This window comes from Cimex lectularius, unplaced genomic scaffold, assembly GCF_000648675.2.
Source record: "Cimex lectularius strain Harlan isolate CLEC.00 unplaced genomic scaffold, Clec_2.1 scaffold173, whole genome shotgun sequence".
Classification (NCBI taxonomy): domain Eukaryota; kingdom Metazoa; phylum Arthropoda; class Insecta; order Hemiptera; family Cimicidae; genus Cimex; species Cimex lectularius.
This window is the reverse complement of record NW_019392800.1, coordinates 128,410-151,289: the sequence shown is the minus strand read 5'-3', so window position 1 is coordinate 151,289 and position 22,880 is coordinate 128,410. Positions and strand designations below refer to the sequence as shown.

The following is a 22,880-nucleotide window of genomic DNA, read 5'->3' as shown; positions in this document are numbered from 1 at the left end:
GATAGATTCAACTGTCATCAGGCTCTATGAAACCGCAGCATTACGGGAAATGAGATAAGAAATTTGATAAGACAAGTCGAAAATGTTTCAATTTCCTCCAGGGCTGTAAGAAGACGACCCAATGAAAATAAACTCAGGGCCCGGCACCCAATTCTTCTTACCACGGCTCAGGAAATGGCCAGGTTTCAATTCACTCAGGTACATGTGAATTGGACACAGGAAGATTGGGGATGAGTTCTTTTTACAGATGAGGTGTGAGCCAGCCTCAGATGTTCAGATGGGTGTAATTTCACATGAAGACGCTCAGGAGAAAGGCAAATGCCCCATGCTGTACGGCTCCTCAGGTGGCATTCCATGGTGGGCCATTGATTTTCTGGGGTGGAATTTCTTTGGACACTCGCACCAAATTGGCTGTTGTGCAAGGAAATTTTTAACTTCACAGAGGTACTTGCAAGACATAATGAAAAAACTTGTAGTGCTATTCCCCCCCCCCCTACTTCAGTGAGAGTCTTGCTAATGCAAGATAATGCCCGGCACCATAGAGCACGTATGTGGATGACTACCTGAATGAGGTTGGAAGCTGTGGCCAGCTCAAAGTCCAGAACCCAATCGAACACATTTGGGACGAACTTAAGCTACAAGTATGACGTCAAAACCAAGGTCCTAACACACTAGAAGAGTTGGAAATGGCTGTTTTTTATGAATGGGAAGGAATTACTAATGATTTTATGACAAACCTTTTGCCAGGAATGCAAAGGCTTTGTATTCTATTCAAATATCTATCATATCAGTATATGATTCGTCCCAGAGGTGGAAATACAGGGTATTAAAGGGGTAAAAAAATTTTTTTTAAAAACATTTTATGTTGTTTTTTGTTGTTCTTTTCTTAATAATTGTTTTTTAGAATTAGGTAATAAACATTTCTTTTTAAATGTCTTATTTTTACAACCAAACCTATTTTTGGTATGCAAAATATGAATAAACCTAAATAAATTAAAATTTAAGGGTAGTGCATTAATTTTGTCCATCAGTGTATTTTTAAGTAATCCTTGAGCCATTTAAGAAGTTTTCATGAATCCCAATCCCTTCAATCTTACAACAAAGAAGGTGTATATCACCTTATCAAATTTAATAGTAATACTATAGTTTAATATTAATTTTGTATTAATTCATTATATATTAATTAATATTATTTCTAGAACATTTATTTTCATATCAAATTCTTGCTTACACTATATCTAAGACTTTTGTTGGTCATTTATGTTTGTCACTAAAACAAAAGAGATTGTAATTTTTTGAGAAAAATATTCTTGTTATTGTGATTATGAACATTTGTTGAACCAAACACTAACCTCTTTGGGCAGGGAGAAAATAAAAAATTACTCATTAATGAGAGGATTTTATTGTAGTTGACAAGTTGTTAATAATCGAAGGTAAATGGGCATGGAGTAGTGATTAACTTAACTTATGTTAAAGTGTAACAACAGGTCTTATTCTTAGAGAATGAGATGAGTTGTTCCATTTTTGAATTGCGGCAATTTTCGTTATCATAAAACATTCAATGAATTGTATTTACAAAAGTATAAAGATCTCTTTTAAAAATAAGAAATACAAGTTAACTGAGGACCATTTTTAAGAAGTGATTTTGATTACAAGTTAGTTTTTTGTTGTCACCAAATGCATAAAATTTTAGGGGTTAAAGAAAATAAATTACTAAAAAACAACAAACATTAGATGTATAATTTCTTATGGGTATAATTTTTATAAATGTTTTTTCACTAATATTGAATTTATACATACAATTATACAAAGTAAAAATAATTTGATAGGTTATGTACAAATTTGCAATATTTATGAATTGAATACAGTATAATTATTATAACAATTTGAAAAACATTATTACAATTTATTCTCTTCCTTTTAACTCCCATGATTTGAAGGTTGTAAAATATGAATAATGAGCAAGTACACTAGTGCAAATGAAAAAATGGTAACAATTTCACTTCTTACTTGTTAAAGTGTACATCAAACATATTGTAAAATATTTACACATTTTCACTTACGATAAGAAAAATTTATATATTAAATCTAAATGTGAATTCGTTTATATTGATCAGCCTTTGCTCTTAGAAATAATTAGATAAATTAAGATTTTCATGGCATACTAATGGTCTTGGTAAAATATAAATAAATAGACATTTAATTTATGGAAGTTTGATAAATATGTAATGAAATGAATAAAGACAGTTGCCTTAAAACAATTTAATTAATGTTTATTCTATCATTATCTAGAGTGGATGTCATTTCGTTCGTACAAATAATTCAGTTGCTTCAAATAAGTACCACTACACTAAACAAGACTAAAATAATCTTGACATTGTATAATGATGGTTCTAAAGATTAATTGAAAAGAAATTGCCATATTTAACTAGGTATTGCATTATTCTTGAGGAAAAACTTCATATCCTGACTGCAACGGCTGAGCCTCCAGATCCCCTTTATCTTCTTTTGATGAATTATAACTCATCTCGTGATATCTTATTGGATAGGTCAGTTGATTACCTTTATCCCATGTGTAGAGCTCCTATTTAAGGAATATAAAACAATTTTTAAACTTTACAGTAGATTGGTTTTGAAAATAAATTATTGATAAAAATTAAACTTTCAAACAGATTGAATGAATTAATTTACCTTGTGTTTGTGATCATAGCCGATCATTGTTGTTTTTCTAAAAGGATTTGTGAATTCAAGATTAACATCATCCAAAAGTCCTCCTTTAAATAGATCAAATGCAAATCTGAAATTATTCATGATTATTATCTATTAAATTAGTAACTGAGTAACAACACAAAGGTTGATTAGGTGTACTTAAAGGTTAATCTTTACAAACTTATGGATCACAACCAATATTCGTCTATTGTGCAATATAATAATTCACGTCAAAGCTATCTATATATCTGAGAGAAATAAATCAGCTTTATACCTGATTGTTGTCCTTCTGTCAGTTGTACTGTCAACAGCATATAGGACTCCACAAACGATAAATGTTTCACCAGCCTTTTGATGTTGAAGACTTATGTTATATCCATATTGTATCTCCAGTGTTTCAGGATCAATTTTTAATACTGCTGTATTGTTGGTTTCAATCAGACCGTAAATAACCCAGAGACCGTTATCGTCCACTGAAAAATCTACGTAATTGTGCTGTGTCCTGTACAGGAAATTTTCTCCAAATGGTTTAGCGAGTGGAAGGGTTAAGGTGCGCACTTGCCCAGTCGCTAGTGTATACTTGACAATGTCTTGTTTTCCGATATAATGATAGAAAAATGATCCATTGTAAATAACATGAGAATTTCCCTGTGAAAAAATGCTATTAATTTGGTTTAATCATGTGTAATACATTTCTTATGCTTCATTGAAGTAGAATAATATATTAAATAGTAGCAAGACAGTTATACTTTCTTAAAAAATACTTGCACTAAAAGGATATTGAAGGCTGTATTTTTTTGGGGCAATGTTTTTTCGATATTGTGTTTTATTAGCAAACTCAAAGAGAAAGGCGTTGTTCTCTTCCTCAGTTACCCAATACTTCTCGTCGTCACTTTTTGAAACAGGATCTCTCATCCAACTTCCATAATGAGACTCGGATGATCTAAGAAATACAGGCTTCCCAACAGCGTACACCTGGCATCCTTATACAATAGAAAAATTTATAAAGGAGCTGTCGTATAAATTTCACAGTTCCATTTTTTTTTTTTTTTTTTTTTACCTAAAGCCCTGTTTGGAATACCAGGATAAGTTTTATTTTCCAATGACCTATTTTCTATATTTCTATTGCCAAGGAGTTCGTAAAGTGAATATAAGCCATGTCGACATTTGAATTCCTTTGGATCGGGGCATTCAGGGCATTGGACAGGAGGAGGGCATAAATCGTTCAAATCAGCTTTAGCTGGAGGGCCTTGGCCAAATACCACAGTGGTACCAATTGGAGCAGGTCCGTCTCCAATTAATTCTGTAATTAAAATCAATAAAATATATCATATAAACTGATGTGTAATTTAACTTGGTGAGCATCATTATATGTTATTTTAATTATTTAAGTTCTATATTGCAAATTTTGGTACAGCTTGAAAAGTATATACACACTTGTATATTCATACTGAAAAGAAATAGAAGAAAGAATTCCGAGAATAGAAAATTCATGAAACTGTATACTTTTTAAGTTAAAACAGCAAACAAAAGAGTGGGCAGCACCCAGAAATCAATACATGTGCAATATAAAAATTATTTTATGATTTGTTTTTGGTTATCTCTGCCTATGGAATATAATAAATNAAATTTACCAATTTTCACAAAAAACTTTCCCATCATCCAAATAGTCTTGCCCAAGCCCTGTCCGATAGAACCCATCCCTACAACCCCATAAGGCGTCTTAAGAGGAAATGGCCCTGCGACCTCCTTTCCGAGTAAACTGTAAAAAAAAAAACAAAAAAAAGTGAAGAGGGAGGATAGCACTGATTATTTTCTCCCCTCAATGTAAATAGTTGTACATATATATAGTTGTTCATGTATCCGCAAATTAAATATTGTAAATAATAATTACAGATTGTAAAAAAAAAAAATTGTATTACTTTTTTTTTAGTTGCTGATCTTTAATGCATAACCATGGCTAATTAAGAGGGAAAAATAAAAAGAAAAACTGACTATTTCCTGGAGTTACAATTGAATGTGTTTTATTTTATTTCAGTCATTACTTATCATTTTGGTCTGCTCATCAAAGCTGGGTGGGTCTGTCAGACACGTTTCGACATTTTTCCATGTTCGGTGTGTTTGTTATTTACAAATTATTTTAAATCACAAAAATAATTATAGATTGAAAATCATGACAATTAGCACATTATTTCCCTTTGGGGGTCATATCACCTTAGTAAGATAATGAGGATCTTTTTCGACCGCACCTGGCTTATGAAAGGATGGTACTCTTTTCATACGTTCGCATGTAGAAAAATGTCCCAATCCCTAAGGGTCAGGATGAGATTCTTCCCCACTTGCGCCTTCCGATGGATGGCCAGCATTAAGTGCCTGACCAGAACTGGGTGGGTCTGTCAGACACGTTTCGGCCAGAGAAGCTCAAACAGCTGTTCTACCCTAACTCTCAGTATACTCCCAGGCTGGAATTGGTTGTCCCTTCACACTAAGGGGAGGGACTCTTCCAGCTGAGAACTTTCGAACAACAGGACAGCACTGGTTTTTTAAATCGAATGCTAACCACCCTTAGGGGAGTCCAGTCATTCAGTAAAATATTCTGACAAAGAGAACAACTTGAATGACATCAAACCCTAGGTAACCTCTAGGAGTCTCACCATCGAATAAGTATGAATCCCAACAAGCTATGGGATAGGAAATTGCTTGCCTATACGCCCATAGTTCGACAGACATGCTCCATTTATTGACTTTTCAGACAGGATCTGGCTCACTGAACCACCTGTAAGACTGATCGTGCACTTGCCAAGGACAATTTCTTTTGCCTGTATACAGACAGTTGTGCTTTTATCATGCTCTCTGGCTGCACCATTACTTTACGCCTGGACATCCCCCCCCCCATAACCAATGATTGGGAATGGGATTCAGAAGTATTGAGAATGGGTTCCAACTTTTGGTCACTGTATTCCCCTTAGGAAACCAGAACCCTCCAGGTGGTTTGAAGTGTTCCCTCTGAATATGAAGCTCATCTTTTTCAGTTTGATTTTAACCCCCTCATATAATATAACATAATAGCTAATTACCGTATATTTTCCAGTTTCATTAACAGCCAAAGTATATTTATCAGAACTTTCAATTAACTTTCCATCAGAACTTTCCCAATATTCGACAGCATCTGGGTACGCCTCTACTTCACAAACAAGAGTCGCCCTTTTGTTAACTTTGACCCAAACATTTTGAACTGACACAGTGATCAGTGGTGTAACTATAAATGAAAATATTCATTATTAAGTTAACTATTAATTCTATCAATTACGATAGAACACTTACAATAAACTTCAATACTGAATGTTTGGTTAGCTGTAGGTGGAATTCCATTACCGGCTAGGCACATATAAGTACCCATATGTTCTCTATTCACTCTTGTTATATTTAATATTGATCCAATGATGGCAGTATCTATAAAAAACAAAGAATTTTACTATACAAATTTATAAGGTCAGATAGTGAGAGTGCTAATAAATTCTAACTCATGAAAAAAAATTGGGTTTATACATTATATAATGAGACACAATGAAATTGTATTGTTGACATGTATCCTGTGGGAAGCCAACAACCATTGTTTCTCTCCCAGCTTTTTCAATAGTTATATATGTAGGAGAAATCTCTCCGTCTTCACGGGGTAATAAATGATCCATTTCACTTGGTTGTCTCTCTGTTTATTTATTTAAGTACAATTATGACGATGCTCTCGCTGTGAGGACAAAGGCACGACTGCTCGACTGACTGACTGACTTTGTCCTTTGTTCTTCTTCTTCTTTGTGATCCACTCGTTGTCTCGACTATGTCACGACGTCACAGTTAGACAGATACGTCACTGCATTCCATTTCATCTCCGACATATACTATTTGTAAGGAGGTCCTACAGACATCTCCACTTCAGTTGCCTTACTGACTTGTAGAGGCAGGTAATGTTGGGCATAGATAAGACGAAGGGATTGGGATGTGAGATAGTAAGTAGTTTGTGTAATATGGAAAATTTCTTAAGGATTAGGGTTTTAACGAAAGGTATTTATGAGCCATGGCGAAGGGTAGTGTTGGAAACATAGTACAGAACATGAACAATGAATTAGTGCCCCATAGTTCAATTCTATACGTCCAAATCCATTTCAGTAGTGTCTTGTAAAGTTTTTTGTTGATATGTGTGATGTGAGCCGAGATAGAACCCAAGATAATGTACACAGTCAGTTTTGGTGACAGCTTTACACTTATGTCTGAAGATTGGAGAGTGCAGTTAGGATATCTGAGGTATAGATAAGGTTGATAATTGGTCTGAGCACATTGCCCTGTGGCCTCTTGCTGCCAAAGGGTAATATTCAGATCCTTAAAAAAGTCATAAGAATTGTTCTCTTAGCTAGGAGTGAAGGATTACGTACAAGGTAGTTGGAAAGTTAGGTTTTAGTTTTGTACAGGGGACCCTCATGCCAGACACAATCAAACACTTGTGTCACTATAAAGAAAGGCTCCCAGGCAGTTTTGTTTATGCTCAAGGGATGAGGATATGTGGTCCACTGCACAAAGTATTGAGGACACAAGCCGAACTGGTGATCTGGGAAAAGGTTGAGGGAGTTTATATATTACGCAGGGTGGGCGACCAAGACCCGAGGGGTTAAATGCCTGGGTAGACTCCCTAAAAGGTCCGGGACTTGGTCGGCTCACGTGTCCTGCATAAACCTCTTGGACCTGTTCACAAACCCCAAGATTTTGGACCATTTTATCTTGGGGAGCGATTTGGCAATGCCCTCTCCTTCGAAAGTTTCAAATCTATTCCTGGCATACCTATCACATTCTGTGAGGTAGTGCCGTACCGTTTCTTCTTTTATTTCACAGAAGTGGCAAAAGGGGTCTGGTTAAATACCCATTATGAAGAGGTGTCTTCTCAAGGGGCAATGGCCCATCAGGATACCTATCAGCCTTCTAATTCCCTTCCTTGAGTTAGAGAATAGCCATTTCGATTCTTTTGGTTTGATTTCCTTCAGAATCTCCTTCGATTGCCTATGTCCGGGGGACAGATTCCATTCTTTAAGGAATTGTTTCATGCCCCAGCAATTAATACTCTGTTTCGCTGTGCTTATAGAGTGGGGTAATACCGGTTGTGGCCCGACAAGTGGGAGTTTAGTGTAGGGATTAATCCTTTGAAAAGTTACGTGGGTAGGGGAGAAGTGAGTTAGATATGGATTTCATTTTTGTTAGAAGTATTTTTTTGGGGGTCAAGATTGGAGCTATATTTCTAATGGAGGAATTGTGCGAAACCATTGGCTTTGCCAAGATTGTATGTGGCCCATGATCCGTCGTCTTGACAGAGGGAGAGGATGGCATGCTTATAATAATATGTATTGAACATTTCAATCACTACAAGGAAATTAATTTTTAAGGGGCAATGAAAATAATATTAATTATAATTTTTATCTAAGGTCTTGGTTGAGATGAAAGGAGATCTAGGCTTAGATAAAAAGTATAATTAATTTAAATAATTAATAAGGTCAATTATGACTACTAAATACATATGTGGATTAATATGCGAAAATAAAATATTTAAACAACCTTTCCATTTCCCTAGACCGATTGTTGGACTATCCATTTTTTGCCATTGGACTACAGGCCTTGGGTTCCCAGTTGCAGCACACATCAGTCGTACGTTTTCACCTTCTTTCAACACAATCGGGCCGGATGAAAATATTGACTCAGAGCCTAGAAACAAATGTCAAATTTTGGTAAAAGTATGTGCATAATTTAAACATTGGAGCTGTAATTACTTTGTATAACTTACCTACAATCGCTGGTGGTATCAACAGCTCTGAACTTCTTGTTCCGTTCACTGTGACCTCCCATGCCTGGATTCCTGGGGTTCCAGGTATTCCATGATTACCAGGACGCCCTGGACGACCTCTTGGACCTGTAAGTCCTGTAAAACAAAAACAAAAAACCATGTTTCACCAGCTTACAGATAGAAATATTAAATTATGTTAGCTGAACAAATTAAACAAAATTTTAACCTACCTTTCATCCCCATTTCCCCTTTAGGACCAGGTGGCCCAATACTACCAGGGATCCCTAAACATTTATTATTTTTTCTTCAGAACTTCATTTGGCAACACCATAAGTTAATAATAAAACGAAACAAAAATTATGATAGTTTAAAACTAATGAAAGTATTAACAAAAAATAAAATTCCTAAATACAGTACTAATAACTCAGAATGAAATTTAAAAAAAAATTATCAAGGGTTCATCATATAATTGATATAAGTAATGAAAAATAAAATGTATTAAATATTTACTGTATAAATTGTAGTTATATTACTCAATAACCGTTTGTGCCGTTGATTCCTGGAGTACCAGGCAATCCATTTAGCCCTGGCTCTCCTGGTAACCCTGGTGTTCCATCTTTTCCATTTCTCCCACTAACACCGTCTAAGCCCGGCTCACCAGGAAGTCCATCGCGTCCATCCATGCCTGTGTCACCTGTGAAGTATTCTTATCATACCATTTGTTCATAAGTTTATATAGTATTTCTAACAATTATCGAATCAGATTGAAAAATTGAGTCAGATATAATGATAATATGATAATGATAATTATAACAAGATAATAAAGAGAACTATACAAATTATAAACCACGAACCTTTAAGCCCTTTGAAACCAATGTGCCCTTTTGGTCCAGGATGACCAGGAGGTCCCTCCGGTCCTCGACGTCCCATCTCTCCTTTGAATCCCCTCTCCCCTCTATCACCTTTAGGCCCTTTTTCTCCAGCCGGGCCTGGCTCACCTGCTGGACCAATAGGGCCCATTTCTGCTGCAGGGCAATATTTTTTTGTGGCCAAGCAGTATTCTTGAATGGCAGCAACCTAAACAGATATGGCGTGTTGTCATTTCATCATCTGGAAAAATTTTGTAATTTAAGGTGTTATTCAAAAGACAAAACAGAAGACTCATATGATTATATTCAGATCCATTTTAAATCAGTTTAAAAGTTTTATTTGTATAATTTTATATCTTTTTAAACTTTTTAAATTTATTTTACTTTTTTAGATGGCTTTCCATTTAGTTGGATTAGCCAATATAATAATAAATAATGTTTCAAAACTCATAATTTAACTATCAACAATTAAATATAGTAGTAAATTAAATATTGATTTAACAATAAGTCTTTTATTAGGTTCTATATTTCTATTTTATTGTTTTTGATAAATGTGTAGAGTTCCTTGATTACTTTTTTTATGTATTTGAACTTGTTGTGTACTTGTCGGAAACTGAATTAAATTTTCTTTCAGCATCTCCATGAAACTTTCTATTTCGCTTGTGTATATTTCACATTGCGATCTGCTGTATGGGTTTTCTATTATGTTTATTCTGTTTAGATGTTCTTTCAGACATGTGTGCCAAAATCGCAGTCTGCTTGTGATTATTTGTAGGTTCTGACTATCATATTTTTCGAACCAATGTACTTTTCTTTTGGTATTTTATGTTGTATGTTTGCATAGAATTTGCCTTTTGTTGTCGAATTCCGTTTGCCATAGGCTCTTAGTTTTATTTCTCGTTTTATATCTTGTGGGACGATAATATTTTTGTGTAGCATTTCTAATTTGATAGCTTATTTGGCTTCATTGTCTGCCTTTTCATTGTGGGGTATTGCACTGTGTCCTCTCAACCAAATTATTTTTGCCTTGATTTGTCTTGTTCCATCTGATTAGTAGACCAACTATCAGGGCTTCTATGTGTGCCATGTTATTTTTTTGGTGTCTTAATTTTTGCAAACAGAAACCTGGAAACAGACATTATTATTAGGTTTGACTGCCCCAGTGTTTGTCTGTACCTTAGAGCCTGGTATATAGCGTATATTCCTGCTGTGTATATTGAGCAGAACTGTTGGAGTAATTGACTTGTGAAATTTGTAACTTATACAAGACAGAAATTTAGTTATAACAAAAATGTCCCTTGTCCCATACAGAATCTTTTTTCTTACAAACACTTGCAGAATTTCACTGAATGTATTCATTAATACAGTGTTCCATTATATCTTTGGTTTTTCTAAGCTATGTTTTCACATATGGGAAAAGGGCAAATAATAAATAATAAAAGAAATACAGGTGAAAAGGGACTTTATCATCATTGAACATTTCTGCTTAATTTATTTTATTTAAAGCAATAGGAAATTACATACTGTGTATGGTACAGTTATTTAATTAATTAATAGAATAATTAAAAACACAACAAATACAATCTTACCTTTCCGGTTATACCAAGTGCCGTTTTAAGAATGGCAATGAAATTTTCATGTTATATTGAAGTAGACCAAACATTTGTTCTCCAGTAGGATCAATTTTAAGCTTAAGTCAATGAAAATAATAACCCCAATTATTAAACTCTATTTTTTGGAATGCTTTAAACTAATTGATATTTTTCTGCTTCAATGTGAAGTTTAAGTGAGTTTTGATGTTTTATGCACATATGATCTTGATCGTATCACTGACTGAGAAGTGCCAAATCTATTTTTCAACTTCTTTTTGTCTTTAATCACATGCTTGAAGTGTCCAAAATATGAAACATGGATCATTTTATTCTTATCACCCATGATTTAGATCTTAAATTGTTAAGAAAAATTGTCGCCTGTCAAAGAATATTTACCAAATTAAACAGACACAAGGCTGTCACACTTGAAGGGTACAAATCAATTTAAAGGAAGAACTCTAAATTATGCTTTTCTTCTTTGTCTTTGGCTGGAACCAACATACAAAATTAATTCTCAGCTAATGATCAAATTATAACTCAACGTTTTGTTGGAGTGGATATTGATTTATATGCATATCAAATATTATAAGGGAGGAAAAAATACATCTTAGCTGTTAAATTTGTGTTCTACTGGAAATAGTTTAACAATTCATTTTGTATTGCCCTTTCTTATTTTTATGTATGGGTTTATGGTTTATATTTTTAATAATTGTTATTATACAGTTAATTAAGGTTTTTAGTTGAGATAAAAAAGTCAATGGCACGAGTGGGATTCGAACCCATGATCTTCAGCTTGATACGCCGCTGCTCTACCACTTGAGCTATCGTGACCTCGATCCACTCGGACATCAACTCCCCATCTCAACCCCACCTTATGAGTTTTCCCTCCTTTTTGCCATTTTTCAGTGGAAGTTGGTGTCTGAGTGGATCGAGGTCACAATAGCTCAAGTGGTAGAGCAGCGGCGTATCAATCTGAAGATTGTGGGTTTGAATCCCGCTCGTGCCATTGACTTTTTTATCTCAACTAAAAACCTTAATTAATTGTAATATATTAATTGGTCAAGCGGACCATGAAATTAGTGAATTTAATGATTAAAAATGAAGTATACTTCACTAAAGCTCTCCGTGGCCATTTCATTTGTCGCCGAGAATCCAATCCGATTACACGACATTTGAAAAATGGCAAAAAGGAGGGAAAACTCAAAAGGTGGGGTTGAGATGGGAAGTTAGTGTCCGAGTGGATCGAGGTCACGATAGCTCAAGTGGTAGAGCAGCGGCGTATCAATCCGAAAATTGTGGGTTCAAATCCCCCTCGTGCCATTGACTTTTTTATCTCAACTAAAAACCTTAATTAATTGTAATATATTAATTGGTCAAGCGGACCACGAAATTAGTGAATTTAAAGTTATTATTCAATATTTCTAAGAATTCCCAAAAGGGTTAAAACTTAAACGAAAGAAGAAGAACATCCTAATTAGAGCATATCCAATAGTCATGGTTCCTAGGGTTGTTAATTTAAACAAAACTTCTAAACAAACTTATATAACAAAAAGGATTGAAAAAAGAAAAAAAAACAGTCAAAGACTTTTCTTGGTACACTGATGAACCTAAACCAAATATTCAGCCTACGGTTATATATTAAAAAAAGGACAATATTTGTTTCACTTTAAAATTATGTAATTATGTCATTGAAAAAATCCATTATTTATATTGACAGTTTTACACTACTCTGTTTATTAGTTAACTTAGCGCCAGTGCTCATGATAAACATTTTTCTCATTTTTTAACATTAACTTGATATAATTGGCATCAGCTTAAAATCCTGCAATTTTATAGTAAAAGATAATCAGTGATGAGGCCGATTAAAAAGAAAATAAGCCGATAATTTGTCAAGCTTTTGATATTTCAATAAATCTATCCCTTCGATCATGACTATATATTTACTATATTCAAACTAATTTGAATGTATTTTTTAAATCTTAATCTGTAATCATTAAGGGAACAGGTAATGTCCTTCTTAGACAGCAGTACTTTCTTTGAAGAAAAAAAGTATGAAGAAATTACTATTGAATTTACGTAGATCAAGATACAACGATACCTATTTATTCTATAACAAAAATATTTTTGTTTTATTATAATATGAACACTGACACTTTAATTAATAATAAATAGTAGTGTGCCATGGAATGACAAGAGAGTAGGGTAAAATCGTAGGATTCAGTATGAACAGCACATATTTTCTTAAATTTGGACGTGATCATTAAAATCATTAAACCCATAAATAATGACTACGACAGTTTTTTTCTCGATATCTTGAATGGAGATAATGAAACTGCGTAAATTTGATAATGACCAAATGATAGCCGATTATATTTCAACGAGGATGAAAAGAATTTAAAACATTTGTTTCATTAACAAATAGAATGTCAACATCCTTGATACTGTATAAAATCGTATTTTATAATCTAATTTTATTTATTGTTTATAACTATTTTGAAAGATTCACTTTTACATGACTCCTCTATAGAAAAAATCTAATCTACCAGAAATTTATTTTATTGTTCTAAGATTTTAATTAGATTTGGCCCACAATAGTACATTTTTATCAATGAATATCTAGTTTAACTACAGGTCATCGACTTTTAATAGATACATTACAATCTGAGGATAATTTGATAATGATCAACAAATAACATGATAGTCATAATTAATAAGCAATTAGATATGACAGACTTGTAAATTATAGTAATATTTTTGTGTATTCATCATGGGACCAAGGATATTGCCATGTGGAACATTTGCTGCAGAGGATAGTGGAGAAGGATGTTCTGAAAGTTTGTACTTGAAAGAAACTGTTATACAGATAAGATTTTAGTATGAGATAACGAATGGATGCAATTGAGTTTCCAGAGCAACCCAGGTGCCACACTTGATCTAATGGTCACAGCACTAATACTAATGCCAGCGCTGCACCTGAGGACACATGCCATGAGAAACTACCAACGCTGACATTCAGTGTGAGGGATTAAGGGGCAAGAAGGTCTAGAGGGCATCATTGATTAAGGTGAAGTGGTGGGTTCTTGGGAAGGGAATTTGTAGAAAGGGCTCGAACAGTAGGGTTAGGATGGATCAAGAGGTTGGTGTCAAACTATTGGAATTGAGAATGGATCAGTTTGTTGACAAAATGTTGAGGTCATTGTGGATAGTGAGGTTAGTGACATAGTAAAGAGCTTTGATGATTGGTCCAAGGACTTTTGAACAGGATTTGATGCGCTGAATGTTGGGTGGCTAGGTAGAGCCACACATTTCCATTCCGTATGTCCAAAGTGGTTACAATAAATTCTTGTATAAGGTTAGTTTAGTGTTGACAATCAAGACAGATTTCGTTCCTAATAGTTTTCGTAGTTGTTCAAGTCTTCTGTTAAGTTGTTATCCCTTAAGTCTGTTGTCTAGTTATAGTCCTAAGAATTTGACTTGATGGAAGTTGGTATGGTTTATGTACAGTGGAGGGCAAGATTGTTTTTTCAATGTAACTGTGCACTAAGTACACTTTCTTCATTCGGTCTTGTTCTCCACTTTTTGCACCAGTCTTTGATAAGCGCAAGGTGTTCTAGGACATTGGAGGTAGGAATGAGAAAAATGTCGGAATATTATGTATCATAAGAGAGGAAAGTGAGTGGTTCGTAGGATGGCATTATATATTTTAGTTAAGAAAACTATGGCCTTTTGTGAGAGGTTTCAAAGTATAGTAGAAGTAATTAGATCATGCCTAGGAAATTTTCTACTTGGGGATTTGTGAATGGGTACTTCATTTCAGAAGGATGACAAAGGTTGAGAGGGAGATGAAGAAGACGTGGCACACTAAGATTATGTATATATGTATTATCTGTTGTGCGTGAGGGACACCATTTATGTCTTGATGGGCAGTAAAGATGGATTCTAAGTTGGCTGCCAATAGGTTTGATTTATCATTGTCGCTCCTGATGGGGGAAACAACTGAGAGATAGTTTTTTAGTAACAGATCAGAGGGAGTTATCATATGTGGAAAGGGTTTCTTCAGGTAGGGGGAAAGTTCAGTACATAGAATCACAGTTAATAGGGTGAGGTTCTTTTTCTGAGTAAACTCGATTTTTCATTCTAACTAATGCCAGTCAATTATGATCAGTAGTCAATCTATGATCTATATAAAAACCGAAGTTATTAGTGATTTTCATATTTTTTATTAGACCTTTGTCCCTAGTTAGTATAATAATAGTCTATTTGTTACCTACCATTAAGGGATTTTTTTCTACTTTGGGATCGCTGGTGACAAAAGTTCCCCTTTCTTTCCACTGTGACCTAAAAGATCTATTGTGGCATTGACCTTTGTTTATTTCCAAACCCAGAAAAGTGCACTACCCTGAAAATAGTTGATCACTATCCAGGATTCCTCTTTACTTCTTGCTCTAGGTGTTAGTAAGCCGTTAATGCCAATTTGCTGTTCTGGTCCAAAGCTGGTCTTGTCTTTGCTAGTTAGTCAGCCTGTTCTTTTCCTTCTATCCTCTCATGTTGTGGCACATCAGTTACCTGATTTTATTTTTCATAGGAACTTGAGATACCTTAGTCATTCCCTATTTCAACCTGGAAAATTGATGGTGTAAGGTGTAGAGGTTTTGCTAGGTTAAAATGTAGCCCTTTGTCTCGATTTTCTATCCATCTGAATATCATAATAAGGCTGTATTTATGATGGTTTTCTTTTATGTCAGGTTTTATTTTATTTTGTCTTAAGTGTCTCTTTGAATTTCATTGCCATCCTTTGGATGTTTGTAAATGTGACAATCCCAAGGCCTTTGCACTCCTGGCAATATCTGCACAGGCTTTTTATTCTTCTAAACTTGTTATATTTAGTTGGAAGTGTCAAAATTGTCTTTTAATTTAATTTCTTCAGCTATTTCATTTATTTTTGGTCTTTATTAGGATTTTATGATTTTTTACATTTTTATTTTTTATTACTTTTTAATTGTTGCATGAGTAAAGTGTAAACGACCTAAATGCCAATAAATACTCAACATATTATGAAACAAAGAATGCAATCATAAATATATAAAATCCTTGAAGATAAAAAATAATTTACAATTAATATAATATATAATGAATTAGGTATGGTAATCAGATTTCTCATTAAAATTTCTAATTACAATATACTAAATGAACTATGAAAATACGAGTTAGGAAATTTTTGATTAAATAGGACTATCAAGATTCGATTTGAAAGCCATAAATGAGCTCGAGTCGATGGTATTTGAATTATTAGATTATATTAGCAGATTATTCCTATTTTCTAAGATGGGGCTAGCGACGTTTTGGGTCGGGTTATATTTCATTTTGTCTTAGGAGTCTATTTGTATTTTCGTATGGCATCCTCATTCCTCTGGATCGATGTGTGAAACGTCGGCAATCTCAAGGCCTCCATTTCTTACTTCCTCTTTTCTTTCGATATTCTTGTATGTATTTATTTGATGTCAGCGACAGAACTCGGGGTTATGTGCTGTTTTCTTTGCCTTTGTAGCCTTTGCATTCTGCATTTTGACTTTTTCTTCGAAAAAACTACTTTTTATCTTTGGTTATTTTGGTCGCGCTATTTTGTCCTTGGACAGTCAGACGCGACAACAAACGATTTGTTTTGATGAAGATCGAACGGAAGACAAACAGCATGCCGGACCGAGTAATGATTAAATTGCAAAATCTTCGTTGACTCGCATGCTGCCCTAGGAAACTACAATTTATTTATCGTTATGTCCATTAGCTAGGACAAATGAATTGAAGTAAATAATCATTTCCTGCTGAAAAAATTTATAAACTCGGGTAGTGATTTGTTATTGTAGTAGTGACAACATGCGGGCAACGGGGCAATCCGATAATCGTGGGTTTTATGGTAAAATTGTTGGTTTAAAATTGTCGATCAGAGGAACTCAACGTTACGTAAATATTCTGTTATCTGACCCACAGCCCGGCATTATATCCCGATTAGTTTATTATTTTATTAATAAAAAAAAAAAAATTCTTTGCAAATATTTTATAAAGTAGAAGTAATTCAAGGAATCAATAAGAATTCCCCTGTCTGAATCCGTTGCTGTAAAATATGGATTTTCTATGAGAAAGGTGATTTTTGTCAGTCTTAGGTAGGATGTAGACTAATCTTCTTTTTGGCATATGCTTTCTTTACCCTAGGCATAAGTCTACAGTGTCAGAAATATTATTTTTGAGTCTGAAAAAGCTGCTTTTTGTTGCGGCAAATCGTACAAATCCAAAATATTCTATAAACCTCCGTGCCATATTATTGTTTATCAACCCCTATGATTTAATGAAGAATCAATAGGACAGTTGCAACTAAAATGCACTTACTCACCGGTATTCTTGAGAGGGACGACAATTCGACCCAATCTTCCGTTTTGTTCGTGTTGTTGTACTGGTGGTCGTCGAAGTCTTTCCTCCCTCCTGGACTGTAGTACTCGACGTTCGCCGACTCCTGGTTGAGCACGGTGTTCTCCAAATCTCCCAAAGATCTTTTGGGACGTACCTTGACAGGTCCCAACTCGCCGTGGAGCTTACTTTCCACCCTGGAAATGTAACGGTAGAGGTAGACGTAGAGGACGATCTGGGTGACGAGCACCAACCCGACACATATGTACACATAGGTCAACTTTTGCGTGATCAAATTTGAACCGATGCATTTGCACTCCTTCGAGATGCGTCCGGCTTCCGGTTTGATCCCCTCTTTTTTGGAGGCGCCGCTCGCCATCTCTCTGCTCGCTGGCTACTTCACTGATTGAATAAACTGTCGGGACTCTCTCCCTTAGAAAGCTTCCTTTACGACGTGTCTTATCAATTTACTATTTCCGTCCCCCCTTCCTAACGGAATAATGATAGATTATAAAGAAGAGTAATTAAGCTCCAATTGGTAGGGTGCATCAGTTTTTTTTAGTTCCCACTCATCTTCTACACAAAGAACACTTATTTTTGAGTGGACAGCTTCATTAATGCACACATTCTAGAGTGAAATGCGCAATTATTTTTCTTCCAATGTGCATGCGAACGTTTGGCCAAGAATTTTACAATAAAACAGTAATTTACCGCATAAATATTTTTCTTTAGTCGGCACTTTTAACATAATTACAATTAAATTTTGATGCAAAAACCCAACCCTTCAGACAATCACTTGCGTTTTTTTCGAAATCGGCATCTTAATTATTTTACAATTTGAACTAAAAGATAAATTTAATGTATTAACTAAATTTTACATCGCCCGGTTGACCTAGGCACTGGATTGAGTTATTTTTTTTAATCAATTGTTACAAAACTGGTCGATTTATATATTCAAAAATATTTTTTAAATTTATATTTTTATTGGCAACAAAATTGTTTTTAAGCAGCCATGAATGTATATTTTTTCCGTCAAATTAACCCTTTTTAATCGCAAATAAACACTTTCTTTAAAACAACAAACTAACTTAGGGGAAAGTATGAAATATAGGCACGTTAATTAGAATTATTGCATTTGAAAAAAATATTTAAATATAAAATAATAGTGCTCTAGAAGACCACATACAAATTAATTAAAATTAAAACGAAAAATTATATAAATTAAACATAACAAATCATTAGTCTTTTAATTTGACGTTATTTTTATTGTGATATTGATCTTAAAGTTGGGCTCTTACAAATCACATAAATATTACTTACAATTATAACAACCCCCCCAACCATCCCTAACCATATTGCAAAAAATTAAAAATAAAGGATTCTTTTTTTAATATATGATTAAAAAAATAATAATAAGTGGGCTCTTTCATCAAATACCACATGAAAATTAATTACAATGAAATAAAAAATGTTTGAAAAGATACTTTTTTAAAACTTTATTTGAAATGATTTTTAATTTTAATTGTATTAATTACCGATTTATAATCAGTTGGTACAATAAGAAAAGATTTATAATTAATTTTCATGCGGTTTATGTAAGAGGCCAATTATTTTATGTTTAAAAATCCCAAATTAAAAGTAGAACCCTCTATTTTTACATTTTTTAAAATTTAATTTGTAATTTTAATTGTACCTAATGAATTTTTATATAGTTTGTAAAAACCCAATTATTTTATGTAAAAATAAATTTCAAATTAAAACAATAATATTTTTTTTAATGTGTGGTGATTAGTGACTGTTAATCGATAATTATTTAGAAATCGTGAGATGTGGTCTGGTGTGACGTAGGTTTTAGAAAAACATTTTCTTTATCATGCCAACGTTTCGATCTTTATTGAGATCATCTTCAGAGCCTGGGATTTACAAACATTGTTTACATTTAACCAATACATGTAGGATGTGAAAAAAATGAATTTATACAATGCAAAAAAAAAATTATATTCAATCCACTCATTACGCAGAAAACAAACACTTTGAGTGAGTAGAAATACTTTAATTGAATATATAAAATATATTTTTTGCATCGTATAAATTCACTTTTTTCCACATCCTACATGTGTTTGTTAAATTTAAACAATGTTTGTAAATCCCAGGCCCTGAAGATGATCTCAATAAAGATCGAAACGCTGGCACGATAAAGAAAATGTTTTTCTGATACCTCCATCACACCAGACCCCATCTCACGATTTCCGAATAATCATTTTTTTAAATGTTTAATTTTACATTAAAAATCAATAAATAAAAAATATATTTAAAAAATAGTTTTATATAATTGTTAATTACAATTGTATTTAATTTTCTATATAAGACCTATGTAAGAGCAGAATTAATTTATATTGAACAAATCCCAAATTAGAAGAATAATAATTACTTTTATATTTATTCTTATATAATTTTAAATTTTAATTGTAAGTAATTTTCATATTGTTTTTAAAAAAACAACCAAAGATATTTAAAAAAATATCAAATCAAAGGAAGATTAATCGAAAAATATCCTACTGGGTGCAGAATTCCATCTTCCTGAGTCTTTTTGAAACTTCACCTAAGCCTACATGACTTCTACTACTGTATCCTTATCTTTGTCTTAAATAGGCAAAATTGGTGATGACCAGTGTACTGTTTATTTTCTTCAAAACATTTTTCATATTCTTCTGTCCATTGGAATTGTACATTTTTCTGCAATAAAACTTGTAATGGTGCTAACCTTTGTGTGCAGTGGTCAATAAATTTGTGATAAAAATTAATCTTTGTGTTAATATCTTTCTTGTTGTTAGATGTTTATATTTTTGAATTGAACTAAGATTATTTTGACTAGATAAACTTCACATTTTCTATCACATGACCTTAAATACTTTACAGAACGTTTAGCAAAACATATTTCATTGATTTCAATTTAAATCCTTCTTTTTTAACTGCTTCAAAAAATAATCTAATTTGTTGTAAATCTCCATCAAATGATTCTAAAGAGATCAAATTATCACCTATATAATTGACACAAATTTTATCTAATTTATATTTTTGAATTATATTTGCTAAAATTCTTTGAAATATATGTGGAGAGTTTTTAAAACTATTTGGATAAGACATACTTTCCATTGCAGTGCTCTTTTTGTAATACAACTGCAGTTTTCTTAAGGTCTTTGATTCTCATTGGAATAGACCAAATAGCTGAATTGATGTCTAATGCTGTAAACTAACTTCAATTACCAATGTGTACAAATAGATCTATTCTGGAAAATGGATGTGGTTCAGGTATTATTCTGTTTAATTCTCTGAAACCCACTCATAATTGTGTTCTCCTTCTATCTAATTTCTTGAATGGTAATGTTACTGAGGAGGAAAAATGTGAATTTGATTCTTCTTCATTGTCCAACAATTGTGAAATCTGTGAATCTATCTCGCCTTGATCTGGAAATGAACACATATATCGTTTTCTTGAAATATATTTGCCTTTCTAGTATTATTGTTAGCCCAATGATTGCATTAATTTTGTTGTTTTTAACTTTTTCTCTTTATTTAAATGATGTTTTAAATTCTCACTATCAAAATTTTTATTTATTCTAAGAAATAAACGTCTTATTGATTTCATCATTTTTTAATTTCATTATTATTATTATTAAAAAAAAAATAAATCATTCACATTTTCTTTTACAGTACTGTCTTATATATTTTACATATCAAGTTCACCTTAACCATCTTATCATTTACTTTTTTAAACTTTTTAGTTTTTGCGTTATATTAGTTTGAAATTTTTAACTGCATCTAAATCCAATAACAAATCATAATTGAAATTATTCTTTGCCACTATTAGATCTAGATTGCCTTCTATTTTTAAATGGAGATTAGCCCAGCTTTGACAAAGATCCACACCACTTATAGATTTTAAAGCAGTTTCGTGGTTAATTTCGTAATTTTCATTTTAATAAATTAATTATTTTCTCATTTATTAATGAACAGGGAGAGCCATTATCATGTACAACTTTAACTAATTTATTCTTGTCAACAGTTAGTTTAATTTTAATGAGTGACCATGGAGTAGATTTTTCCGGGAGGATTGTTTATTGTACTTTCACCATCTAGTTTCTTCTCATTTTTAGTTCACCATCTTCTTTTACTTATTTAAATTAAATTTATATATAGCTTGCATTGTTTTATTAGACAAATCTGCATTGAATGATAATGATTTTTATAACCCAGTTTCTCACCAATTAATTGGGCTTTCTCTCAAGTGATGATTCACTTCAATGATTTTGTTTTGTTCTACAGCTTATTTTTCTTTTCCTCATCATTTATATCTATTACATTTGTTATAAAACAAATAAATCATTAAAGTTTTTAACTCTTGTATTAAGTTTTTCTTTTCTATAGTTTTGATTTTATCTCTTTCTACCTTGCACCTTGATTTTAAATTAGTTGTTCAATCTAAATGCAATACTTCTGGTATATCTTAACTGCTTCAAGCAATAAATGCTCTTTTTTTAAGTACAGAAGCAATTATAATATTTGTAATTAAAAGCAGCACAACTAAAATACCAGCTTCATTTTACATAAGTTAATGAAAATGATATTTTCCAACTGTCTGAATCTGATATTGACAGCCTGTTTAAATTACAACTGCATCAATATTGTACACTTCCTTTTAGAAATAATTTTAAACCTTCTATTTTTGCTACACTGTCCACTACCTGACACATTCTCTCTCCAATAATTTCACTCAGTTTGTAGCCTCTTTTTGGCCATTTTTTTTAAAAATTCGTTTCTATTTAACTCAAATTTAATACATTAGGGGATGAGATTTTGGTCTCCAAATCCTGAATACATTTTATTAGAAAATTATCGTTCGAAGTCGTATAATGTAATAACTCATATCGTCCTTTCCTTTACATATTCTTCTAAATAATGATTGTTATAACAAAAATTTGCATCCTCATCAAAATACTTGTCTTGTAATTGTGGTTGTAATGTTATAGTAATTATTTTATAGGCTCATATTTTAATAATAGATTTAATTCTATTTACAATTGTTTGAATCTAGAAAATCCTTACGTAAGCTTAAATCTCCTTAATCATCTGGTAGCACATACCATACAATTTTATCACTAGATAGAGCAGCCAGTCGTACTTATTATCTATCCTGATAATGTGCACATCTAATTTCTTCAGTACTGCCATTACTGCCAATTATTCCGTTTGAAACTCTTAGAAGATTACTGAAACAATCGAATTTAATGAATCACATAATTGAATACAATGAAAGAATTAAACAAGAAACATTCAAATAAATATGGACCTAAAACAATAGAATTGAATAACACATTTCACAGTTCCAGTTCTGTCTTCTTACTTTCACTAAGTAATCCATCACATGTTTCAAAACAAAAGAATGCGAGCTTCAACAATTTAAAAGTCCTTGTGAGCCTTAAC

General features: G+C 32.8%; 1 protein-coding gene across 1 annotated transcript; it reads right to left on the bottom strand.

The window, feature by feature from the left end:
* Positions 1-1,383: 1,383 nt before the first annotated feature.
* Positions 1,384-17,803, bottom strand: LOC106666571. Its single transcript, XM_014393858.2, has 15 exons — positions 17,383-17,803; positions 9,388-9,610; positions 9,075-9,227; positions 8,764-8,817; positions 8,534-8,668; positions 8,308-8,454; positions 6,034-6,162; positions 5,787-5,968; positions 4,439-4,471; positions 4,147-4,159; positions 3,770-4,012; positions 3,478-3,692; positions 2,984-3,357; positions 2,692-2,797; positions 1,384-2,584 (listed from the first exon to the last, which is right to left on the bottom strand). The coding sequence occupies exons 1-15, from the start codon at positions 17,773-17,775 to the stop codon at positions 2,441-2,443; spliced, it is 2,544 nt and encodes an 847-aa protein (XP_014249344.1). The 5' UTR covers positions 17,776-17,803; the 3' UTR covers positions 1,384-2,440.
* Between the last annotated feature and the right edge of the window lie 5,077 nt (positions 17,804-22,880).

Coding starts and splice junctions, on each gene's coding strand:
- LOC106666571 (XM_014393858.2), bottom strand. CDS start 17,775: ATGGCGAGCGGCGCCTCCAAAAAAGAGGGGATCAAACCGGAAGCCGGA. Junction 8,455..8,533: donor GATACCACCAGCGATTGTAG/GTAAGTTATACA, acceptor ATTTGTTTCTAG/GCTCTGAGTCAATATTTTCA. Junction 4,472..5,786: donor ATGAAACTGGAAAATATACG/GTAATTAGCTAT, acceptor TTTTTTTTACAG/TTTACTCGGAAAGGAGGTCG.